Consider the following 11386-nt stretch of genomic DNA (forward strand, 5'->3'; position numbering starts at 1 on the left):
ATTAACGTCATTTGCATTTGAAAAAACTCCCCGCATTAGCCTCGGTTACAAGCTAGTTCCAGTCCAATACCGAGAATACGAATATGGCCTATTCAGCCTTCAAACTCTACAATAAGAATTGCTAATTTGTAATCCGTTCGTGTATGTGATAGGCTTAGTAGGTTAAAAACAAACTACTCTGAAAAGTTGTTTAAGCTGACAATTCTAGATTTGAGAGTCAAGATTCAGGATTGTGTAAAAATACTTATTCTCTTGTGGTTCACGCTGTCAAGTTGACCTGTAAGTGACGGTGTCAGTCGTTACTGCTGGAGGTTGCAGTGCAGCCATATCATTTAAAGTTAAAAAGTATGAAGAAAACATGATCTAACAGTCCTGGGAAATCTTCTCTTCAAATTCTAAACAAAACAAACATGTTTTGATGTTTGCCGAGCTTCATAACCAGTCCTCTCTATTAACTATGAGAAGAGGGACCATATTATCCCTTGCAAATTATACATTACTATTCCCTTCATCAAAGCCAGCGTCTGATGTAATATATCCAAGGTAGATTCACTGTAGATCGTACTCATTGCAGCTACAATGTGAAAGTCCTTACTTAGCCTTGTCAAATTCCAAAAATTAATTATTGTTATAAGCACAAATTACACGCAATGTTGATAATTACTGTATATGATCTTGTTATCTCTTGCGTTAGCAATATTTAACTTCACATAAAAGCATCCGAAAGAACTGAGTAAACATTTTATTTGTTGACCTTGCAAACTACTAACATTTGAATTAAGAATTAATTGGTTTGTAAAACATGTGCCATCCAATTGTAGCTGAATTAGGTCGAGGAGCAAAAGAACAAAAGTACATTTGCCAAGGTTACGCAATCACCAGTCTAAGTTTTCTTTCTTCATTGATAGACGGGGACTATTCTCAGAGAAGAATTGTGAGTACCATCTCCGGTGCTTTTTAATTAACTCATCCTCCTTTACCAGCAACGGCCTTGACACATAAGTCTTGTGGTTCCAAATCATAACGTCACGTTCAACCTAGAAATGAAACAAACTAATCTAGTTCACAAATGGACATGAGTTATTAATGGGCATTACATGGCTGTGTCTCACAAGGACTGGGAACTACCGAATTCACGAATCTGATTGGCTGAGATCGATATTGACCGCGGTCTAGATTTTCCCATCTAGACCGGCATCTAGACCGGTTTGAATTTGCGTTAAAAAAGTAGCAAACTCAAATACAAAAATGTTCACCATTTTTTTAAATTTTCTTCTCAATTATTTATGGAAGTGCCAAAAAGCCTGATGACAAAAAAAAAAGTAAAGAGGACGAGCAAATTTCGGCAGGTTTAAGTTAAGCTCATCGCCGTTCGCAAGCAAAATGTTAGCAGACCAGTTACATTAAACGATTTAAAGTTTTCTTCTTTGCCATGTAATAAACATCTTATTAACCGAGCTAAGTCGGTCTGTATATATGGGAGAGTCTTGACCTCGGTCGTGTGTACAGACCTCACTGCGTTCGGTCTGTACTCACGACCTCGGTCAAGATTCTCCCATACAGACCTCAAGCTCGGTTAATAAGAGCTAAATATAATCATTATTACTGATGAATATCAAGTTTGCGGACTGAGGGGCAGTTGTCTCATGGTTAGTGTTCTCGTCTCAGGATCGATCAATCCTGGTTCGAGCCCTGGTAGGGGACATTGTGTTGTGTTCTTGAGCAACACACTTTACTCTCACAATGCCTCTCTGCACCCAGATGTTTAATGTATAATGAATATGGGTACCGGCCAATGAATTGCTGGGAATACCCCCTCGATGTAAAAGCATCACATTTAGGGTGGAGTAGAAATAATCCTAGTCGCTTCATGCTACTGAAACCGGGATAAGCTCCGGCCTGATAGACCACTTGGCTCGTATGCAGACTTTAATTTACCTATGATTAACAATGTATAGCTAGTTTCCGGGAAGCATCTCACTTCCTTGCTGTTTTAGCCCTGCTGAAATAAGGTTGTAATTATACTTCTTATTTAGTGGCCAAAATGTGGACATTGAGAAAACTCAATTGCAATTTCAGTTCTAACCTTCTTTTAGCTTCCTAATAGGACCTTTTCTAAGGGGTTACGGGTTAGGGTTAGGGCTGCTTTCCAAAATTAGCGTGCAGCAAATAACATGTCCTGATGTATAGATGCAAACTTATTTAGTATCGTAATTTTGATCGATTAAGGCAGATACCTGAAGTGCCTCTGCGTAGAGTAAAAACTTGGCGACGATTGTAGGGACAGACCAGGCTGCATACATTGAATGGCGCATGGTTTGTAAAAGAGGTTCTCTAGGAGTTACTGACTGAAGGAAGATTCCGTCACCAAAAATACAACTCCATTTCATAAACACAAGACCTGGCCCGGTCTATAAAAGAACAAAAAAGAGAAATGGCGCATGTATATATAAAAGAAGAAAGTTAAAAACAAACTTATTGCTCTAATTATACATTAATTTTGCCATTCGGTTAAATGACTAAAAGGCGAAACATTTTTCATAAACAAGCAGCAACAAACAATAATAGACTGTATATTATGGATACAGTAACATATAAATAGTAGAAATTTATGTGTTTAATATATCAAATGTCGTTGTATATTATTCTCACGTTTACGTTTGCATCTTGATTTGCTCGGCAGGCTCGCAAGTGGACCGCAGGCCCGTTTGTTCGAAGGCTGGAAAACGCTATCCACCGGATAAATCGCTACTATACATCCAGTGCGTAAGTATTTAAAAAAAAAAAGACACGCCATCTGCTAGATACTGATCTATCCGGTGGATACCGTTATCCAGCTTTCGAGTAACTCGGGTCTGAATTTCAAAAATGTCAATAAAGTAAATCCAAAGTTCATTCTCGGCGTACAAAGGCTACGGGGAGGGGAGGGTGAGGTGATGTTTCACAAATTATTAAAGATTTGTATCTAGCTAGTTCAATAGCGATGTTACTTATCAGCTGATGGATCAGAAAATAGGTATACAAATCAGAATATAATACAGACCTGCCTGGCTGTTACATGGAAGTCTGTACATGGTATTACGTATCCAAAGATTGACAAGACATGCGTCAACTTGAGGTATCCAACATGCTTTTCATCATTCTCTAGGGGTTTCCACTTGGCAAACCACTTGTGTTTTGCAAACTGCCACCAACTGGAGAAGCTGTATCTTAGGTCGGTACCCGAGGCAATCGGCGGGCCATGAAGATGATCAAGGTGGTTTATATCTGATCCATTCTCTGGAATCTCCTTGATTGGTTGTTATAATTAAATGTAGGATAAAATGAGAAAAGGAAAAATAAAACCTCTCATTAAAATCGAGAACATTATTATATTGTTTTCAAAATAGCGGTTAAACAACCACCCACGCATTTTACAGAAAATGTGATTTCCCTCGGGGAACCTCACACCAGTTCAGTTCCTTGGTTTAATTTAAGTAATTACATGCAAAACTGTTTTTTCGCTCACCAAAATGTTCTCAAAAACAATAGCTAAAGCACAGGAAAAGCACAGTTGCCATAGCAATATTTGATGCCAAACGAAACAAGTCATTATCCCTTACTAAATTATTAACGCACCGCTGCGACTACTGAACGCTGTTTTGGCTTATTTTCTATTATTTGCTATTGTTGCTCGAGAATCCATAAACTAAATTACATTAATGAGCGTACTCTATCCCTTTGTTAAGATTATATGAACAGTGACAATAATAAATCATTAATTTTAAGAATCGTTGCGCGTATGTGAACGACAACTAGCTCTTATCATTGCAAACCGAAACGAAACGTACTGCCGGTGCGTGGCTTCCACTAGACCAGAGTGAAACGATTAAAACGAAGGTTAACTGAATTATTCATTTTTATTGTATAAAAATCTTTTTCACTGTTTATGTTTTGCTTAGTTCGCCATTATTCTAACCCAAAACAGAAGGACAAACAATATAAACAGAAAACCTCATGGAAAAGTTACAAAACTGAAATCAAAATTCTGGCTTATCCTGGGTTAGTTTTTATCGGGCTTTGAACAACCCGGCCCAGGTGCTCAATTTAGAAAGAGCAAGTCCGGCAGTTTATAGATAGTGACATAACAGGTCTTCATAAAAGAGATCATCTTCACCGACTTTTACGTTTGTTAAGGAACCTTTACTATAAAAGGCTGATATTCTAACAAACACAAGTCAATAAAAAGCCATACGGTCTGAATGTTAAGACATAAACTAGTTTACCTCAATGTGTGCATTTATAGTGTGCTCTGTATAACCGCGATATGTCCAAGTCCCATTCTCGATCTCCTCGATGTCATCAGGCATCCAGGTTGGTTCGATTTCTTCTGCATGATACCAAATGTAGATATTACAATTCTTCTCCACGCATGGCCACGCCTTTGTTTTTGCAAAATCGGGAACTTTTTCACAGTAAGGAACTTCAACGCATTTTCCGTCCTCTCCTCGGTAAAGCCAGCCGTGGAATGGGCACTGTAGACAGTTCCCAACAACCTGTCCTCCAATTCCTAAATTAGCTCCTAGATGCGGGCAATACGCATCGACAACATACGCTGCACCATCAGTTCCTCTAAACACCGCAAGATGCTCTCCTAACACGGAAATGTACTTAACATCACCCACCGCAAGTTCATGCGAATCGAGTGCACGGAACCATCCATTTGGGTACACAGGTGGAATATCGCCGCACTTCCGTCGCTTTCGATATTCGTTAGCGACGTCTTTTAATGACGGATTTCCTTTCGACATATACCCGATCTCGTGGAGTTTTCGCTGCAATTGTAAAGGAGTAAAGAATAACTTCCAAAGTTTCAACATTAGGTAACCGAATGGCAAAAAACATGATGCCAGTAGCCAGGAGAAGCGATGCAAGTTTCGCACCGTGGTAGCAAATAGTGGCAAGACAGTTCCCCAAGCTGAGAGCGATACATCATGTAATTTCAAGAGTATTGACGATGCAGCTGCAACCACAGCTAAGAAAGTAAATAAGCAGAGAGGTTTATAGGACGCCATTCTTGTCTAATACGTATTTCGTAAAGTATAGCGCAAGAAGGAAAATGAGATACACTTGTTCAGTCCAGCGCAAATGATGCCATCTGATTGGCTGAAATTAAATTTGAATAAAAATACAATCAAGCTGCTAAAATTGCCACTTGCTTGTGTACAAATGATGTGACTTATCTTTCTAGAGCAACACATTTGAAAAAGATAAGTGTATGTTACTATCCTCTACAAAGTGGTTGATTCATTACGGACACCCGAACTTCGTGTGGTTTTCCTTCTGTTATAAAACATTTTGTAGGTGACTATGTAGGTGACAACAGTTTTAAAAAATTATGTAGAATATGCTATAGCGTGGTTGTGGCATTGCCCCAATATTTATTTTATTTATCTAGTTTTCTCAGGATTGATAAGATGAAAAGATTTGTGGTATATGTGCAAACAAGGGTCTGATACTGAGTAGATTCGGCAAACCACTCGTTTTTCGCTACCTTAAGGTGGCTTGTAGTATGCTGTTGCACTGAAGAATTTTAAACAATGAAGTCGGAGATGATTCATTGCATAATAATAGTAATTAAAGATTTATTCATTTGTGCAACATATTTTCACCTCTGTACATTACTAGGTTGATCATTCATGTCATTACATGAAACCAATTTGTTGACTTTTTTAGTTAATGTAACTTTGACTGTTTGTTGTCAAAAATATATTATTTTGAACGTAAACAATTGTGTTAGCCTTGTTTTAGCGCGAGTGCGGTTTAATCTCTTAATCCCACAAGTGTTTAATATAAAAGATTTCTACATGATCGGGCCAAACCATTGTTCGAAGACAATTATACTCGCAAACGGTGGATAATTTATGCGGGAAGAGTCGTTTATGTTTGCTCCGTGAATTAACTCTAAACCGTTCGCTTGAGCGATTATTGATGAGCACAGTGAGGTTCAAATAGCGTAAAAGGGAAGAGTGGTTATCACTGACGATGGCTAATTAATTTAACTAAGAAATCGACGACAGCAAACTAGGAAAAAACAGTGGTTGAATCATTTACCAAATCCATTCTCAGCATAACTCCAGGATGATGTATTCGTCATCGTAACCGGTAAAATATTTCAAGTTCAAATAATATAAAGCGTGAGATTCATGAAAAGCAAAGAGTCTACTGTGAATCAAGCGGCTGCCTTCCGTTCCGCTGCGAAAAGCTCCCTATGACCCGGTTTGAATTAATGAGAATCTATCTTCAGCGGGAATTGAAAATATTCGCGTGCGAGGTAACGAATTTAGTTTTTATAGCGTTTTACAATTAATTTATTCATTTTCAATATTTATTTATCTTTTTTTACCTTATATTGACTGGATGCGAAAGCGTTATCAATTATTAAATGTAGATGTAGATGTAACAGAACGCAGGAGAACTCGTGAAAACAATATTTGAGAGACGTCTACTTGAGAGTGCATTATGAATTTTTCACTGTTTTTGTCTGTTGGTAATTACCTCATGGTATGTATGACCTTAGTGCAATGAAGTTTTGGTATGGACCCATAATTCACTCACTCATCACTCCATTTTTGATCTGTTAGACAATTACTTTATTTTTCCCTACTTCCCCTCCTAGGTATGGTTTTGTCTCCAAAGTCGTGCGATTGTTTTCTGTTCATATTTCTGAGCGGGGGGGAGGGGAGGGAAGGGGGGGGGGGACAGAGGCAGACATTTTTGTCTGAGTACACGGAGAGATCAATATAATTCAAAATGGCGTCTGTAGAGTCGAACTATCAAGGTTGTTTTTCCATCGTTTCGCTCAATCCTTGATCGAAATACACCTCTCTTGACTTCACTTACGAAGACGAAATGCGCGAAAGAAAACTCAGCTGGAAAGAAAAGGGCTTTAAAGTCTAAAAAGCGACATGCATGATTATAGTCCTAACGATAGATAGTTGTTCACCTGTTCCAGTTTTTCTTAAATGCTCGTTTCAAAATAGAATCCAATTTTCTCTTGCTATGTCAGTTATTAGATAAAGGATATATGGCAGCACAGAGTTCCAGTTACAAGCGAACATGTAATTTCATTTTTGTTGATAACAATTATAATGAAATAGTTGTATGGAGTTTTTCAACCATTTACTGGACAATTATAAGTTATCAGACCGGGTCTCCGGGGCACCTCCCCTAGATCCTCCACTGATGAGAGTAAATAACTTTCACACACTACTGTTCGAGGTTCTTTCATAATTTTGACGGTTATCTTGAAGTGTCCAAAGATTTTAGTAAAACTTTAATAGATTCCTAACTGGTTTACTATGTTTACTTAATGAAACAAACTAAGGTATAGGAAAACATTAGCATTTTCTGCAAAGGTACACCAAAGGCTTACATTATTTTCTAAGCAAAATGTTATGATTCGATCAGGAGCCTTTTAATTATTGCTCTAGAGACGCTCACCTAAATTGCATTCCAATTCGGTCGACGCTCATTAGTTGCAAGAGAGGCAAGGGACACAACTTAATCAAATATTTAAAACATACCATGAGGTTGCCTGAGGAGCCATTGATTCAAATACCTAGATGCCTGCCCAAGTTAATATCTTGCTTGCCCTGCCGGCTTTTCTTCCTTCTGTGATTTTCTTGTGCGCCTCTTACAAGCGCAATATTCTTTCTGTCAAACAACATCAAATTGCGGTTCAATTACTGATTATAATTACCATATAAAGAAACTAAGTAGGGATGTCATTTAATACGCTCTCTTACTGAGGTCTAGGTACATTCTCTTTGTAATCTTTTGGAAAACCCATATTTCCTCGCTTTTAATATCGTGCAACAGAAAACCACTTGTCTGCGCTTGTGGCAGTCGCCATTCCCAGCTCTGTGGTCTCCTTTTAAACTACTTGAGTGAAATGCACGATTACGCCGATGGTACGGTGGTAGACCGTTGTGGTAGAGTTGTTTCCGTTAGTGGTACAGCTGTTGCACCCAGTGGTGCTGGCGGCTTTGCTTCTGAATAACAACCATATATGTTAGCCTCACAAGTCTAGCCGTGTTAGGAGCGTAAGACGGTCACAATGTGCAGTTATTTGGTGTCTATTTATCGGGATATATACGAGGCATCGAGAATAATCTCTTATCGCTTGTTATTTCGTTTTCTTGGCGCACCTGTAAACTAGCCGGGTGCCGCCTGTAGACTCTGCTTATCAAGTCACCGTTACCATAGCTACGAGTGATGATCAAGTAAAATAAACGAAGTCCATGTCTGGTGGAAAAAAAAAAATTCTACAAAGTTAAGCCGATTTGCTCTGCCCTTTCTTCAGATAAACAATCGCGATCAGTCTTTTACATTCTACAACTGACCAGACTGGTTAATTGTCAATCGCCTAAGCGGTTTGGTGTAAGCAAAAAATAAGCACAATGTTATGACAAGGTTTGTCTATCACCATCAAGTATAATTCATACACTGTCATATTTGTGCCGTTTGGTGTGTTTTTGTTTCTGTCAGGATAAGAAAATCTTCTTTCTCAAGCCTAAGCTTTCAATTTGTCATTTTTTCCGTCCGTAGAAACGCAGTGAAAATCAGCCAGAATTGGAAATCGATAGATAAAAATAATGATACAAAAGCTCTACAATGATAGGCATCCAAACTTAAGCTGAAAAAATTCGAGTAAAAAAAAAAATTCGAGGAGATTTTATACAGCAACCGAAAGTTTATTTCTTAGAACCCCAATTGACCGTTATGGTCTTGTGATCCTGCCTCTGGGCAGTTCACAAATGAAAGGTCTGGGAGGTAGGCCATTAAGATCATCAAAAAGTCCTTGAGTTCCTGGTGGGTAATTTTTGGACATGGCACCGAGATTTCCATCACCAGACGGCTCGTACCTTTGCCATTTCTCAATGGTCAGTGGCTTTCCACTAACCCACTGCCAGGTTCCCTGTTTCTTCAAACCTATGTGCCATTCGTCTCCAGGAACGGTGATTTGTTGAATCTCACTATTGACGTACTGCCATTCGTCTTCTGTTTCCATGGAAACTAGATCGCCTCCTTTGGCTTTACAGCTGTCTTGGTTCTCGGCCCAGCTTTTGCCCGTTTTAACAAACTCGTAGCAGGAATTAGCAAAACATTTATCGCCAGTTCCTAGAAAAAATATACAAGTATAATTACTTGAGGCCTACTGGTAAGAATTAACCGCAATGATTCGATTTTGCGCTCGAGGTGCTAATGGCCAGGTCCCTCTAGGAGTCGACGCGCCTGCACGAAATCATGGTAGTTACCTTCATCTAAAACGAATATTCAGCCCAAGATAATGAATACAACTACCATGATTATATTCCCCGCAAGCAGATCCCAAGCAGGGAATTGGCCATTTATTTATTTATTTATTTTTGTATTTTATTGATATTTATATAAGTTTACAAATAAGAGTGACAATAACAATTGAAATTACATTTGCAGATAAAAGAAAGAAAAACTAAATAAACTAACGTGAGTACAGATGGAAAAAAAAAAAAAAAAAAACGAGGAATACTATTTCTAATGAGACTACTTAAGAGGAAAATACTAATACACCCAAAATACTTACTAACTATTTATATTAATGAATAAAAACTACGCTAATTTTTACTTTTTTTTAGAAGAAACTACATGGACTAACGCTAGTATAGATGAAAAAAAAAACAAACAAACAAACAAACAAACAAACAAACAAACAAGAAACACTGTTACTAATAACACTACTTGTAAGGAAAATACTAATATACCAAAAATACTTACTAATATATTAATAAAACCACGTCAATTGTTACATCTTTTAGGCTGCCGGCCTAAATACAATTATTTGTAATAAATTTCTTCCACTTGGCGTCATGAAATGTTCGCTTGCCATTAGAATCGGAAATAACCGTTTCGATTTGATATACTGAGGAAACTTTTGCGAGAAAGATCTTTAATGACGGAGGAAATCCTTTATTTCGACAGGAGTAAATGTGTTGTTTTGCTAAGATCAACAGATGGTTGAGAAGATAAAAGTCTACTTCTCTGTTCCAAAGTCCAAACATTTTGTCAACATGTGATAGTGCTTCGATTTTTATTTCTATCGTATTTAGCCAGTTAAGAATAGCTGACTGTTAGGATCGAGAACCGCCGGTCAACGACCCATTTGGCAAATCGCTCATATTTTGCCCAAAGATACCCTTACGTGACCTAATTCTAAAAATCATATTTCAAGGTTCCAGCGAATTCTTATTTTTCAGAAATTCGCGAAAATTTGAAAGCGCGGTCAAAGTGCGGTTTTTCGTGTAATAAAATGACCGAAATAAGGTTCGAGGACGAAGCGCTGGTAAGGTCTTAAAATACATTCAATTGACTTCAAACTTCACAGAAATGTGGAACAACCACTCTAATTTATTCCTCGTTTTAAACTAATCTCAGAGATGTTGATATAGTGGTTTTCCGAACCATTTTAAAAACACCTATGAAGCGTCTGAAAAATAACGGCAAAATATAGGTCATGTTTAACAGCATAAAAATGCATCTGGTACCTCACTTTCCGATTATTTTACTTTACAGCCTAGAAATATCATTATTAAACATATATCATGCCAAGTTTCATGCTCGAACTCGCAGTATTTCCCTTCGAGAAAAACGAAAATCTATGTCAATGTGTTGGGCGCAAATAACACAATAATTATACACGAACAAGAGACAAATCAGTTTCAACGGCGAAAGTAAAAGGCCATCATTCATTAAAATCCCGTCAATTCACTGCTATCAGTAGAAACATAATGTCCACTACATAGAAACTGTTTTTAGACGTTTTCGAAACATTGCGCGTTAACTTTGTTTAATTTCCTGTCCGCCGTCATGTCTAGTCTGTCATCGCGTGTATTTCCTTAATGTAAACAACACTCTGAATGGTTTTCACGACAGACGCAAGAGATTTCCTGTAACCTTAATGTTTTCGGTTCACCAAAACGCTTTAAGTTCGTAATGACACAATAATAGGTCAACTTGGAATGTTGTTTAGCATTAAGGACGTTAAAGGACTGTAAATTAGTCGAGTTGAAATATCTTGAAGCAAATCAAAATCGCGCCCTTATTCTAATTTGGCAAACAGCCGACCTCCGTTCAAGTTCAAGAAGTCGAGAGGTTAATTCGGCAATGTATTACCGGTACAACAACAAAATCAAACCGAGGTCACAAAAGTGTAAGTTTAAAAGTGTAGTGGCAAGTCCCAAATAAATTTCGCCTATATAAAATGGAAACAAGAAGTGAAACGTTCTGACCCCAAACAAATAAACAAAATATTAATACGACTAATTTAATCCGAAAATGTTACAGAAAACATACCTAAAAGCCGTCG

At 37.8% G+C, this 11386-nt stretch overlaps 2 protein-coding genes across 2 annotated transcripts; both read right to left on the bottom strand.

Annotated features, from left to right (window-relative positions):
- Positions 1 to 801: 801 nt before the first annotated feature.
- LOC145497833 (cholesterol 7-desaturase nvd-like) lies at positions 802 to 5108 on the bottom strand. The gene is made up of 4 exons (XM_081477699.1): positions 4266 to 5108; positions 3044 to 3289; positions 2238 to 2411; positions 802 to 1037 (listed from the first exon to the last, which is right to left on the bottom strand). Exons 1-4 carry the CDS (start codon positions 5052 to 5054, stop codon positions 876 to 878), a joined length of 1371 nt encoding a protein of 456 aa, XP_081333825.1. The 5' UTR covers positions 5055 to 5108; the 3' UTR covers positions 802 to 875.
- A 3653-nt stretch (positions 5109 to 8761) lies between these two features.
- On the bottom strand, positions 8762 to 10082 carry LOC145498521 (C-type lectin domain family 4 member C-like). The gene is made up of 2 exons (XM_081478440.1): positions 9908 to 10082; positions 8762 to 9162 (listed from the first exon to the last, which is right to left on the bottom strand). The coding sequence occupies exons 1-2, from the start codon at positions 10080 to 10082 to the stop codon at positions 8762 to 8764; spliced, it is 576 nt and encodes a 191-aa protein (XP_081334566.1).
- Positions 10083 to 11386: the final 1304 nt, after the last annotated feature.

The sequence above is a fragment of the Orbicella franksi genome, chromosome 9 (assembly GCF_964199315.1).
Source record: "Orbicella franksi chromosome 9, jaOrbFran1.1, whole genome shotgun sequence".
Taxonomy (NCBI): Eukaryota; Metazoa; Cnidaria; class Anthozoa; order Scleractinia; family Merulinidae; genus Orbicella; species Orbicella franksi.

Bases quoted from the DNA above. Each gene is read 5' to 3' on its own strand.
- LOC145498521 (XM_081478440.1), bottom strand. From the start codon at position 10,082: ATGTTTGGACTTTGGAACAGAGAAGTAGACTTTTATCTTCTCAACCAT. The intron at 9,163-9,907 runs GCAAGCGAACAT...TATTTTTTCTAG, and splicing joins GGTTATTTCCGATTCTAATG to GAACTGGCGATAAATGTTTT.
- LOC145497833 (XM_081477699.1), bottom strand. From the start codon at position 5,054: ATGGCGTCCTATAAACCTCTCTGCTTATTTACTTTCTTAGCTGTGGTT. The intron at 3,290-4,265 runs GTAAACTAGTTT...CAACCAATCAAG, and splicing joins CTATAAATGCACACATTGAG to GAGATTCCAGAGAATGGATC. The intron at 2,412-3,043 runs GTCTGTATTATA...GTTCTTTTATAG, and splicing joins TCCATGTAACAGCCAGGCAG to ACCGGGCCAGGTCTTGTGTT.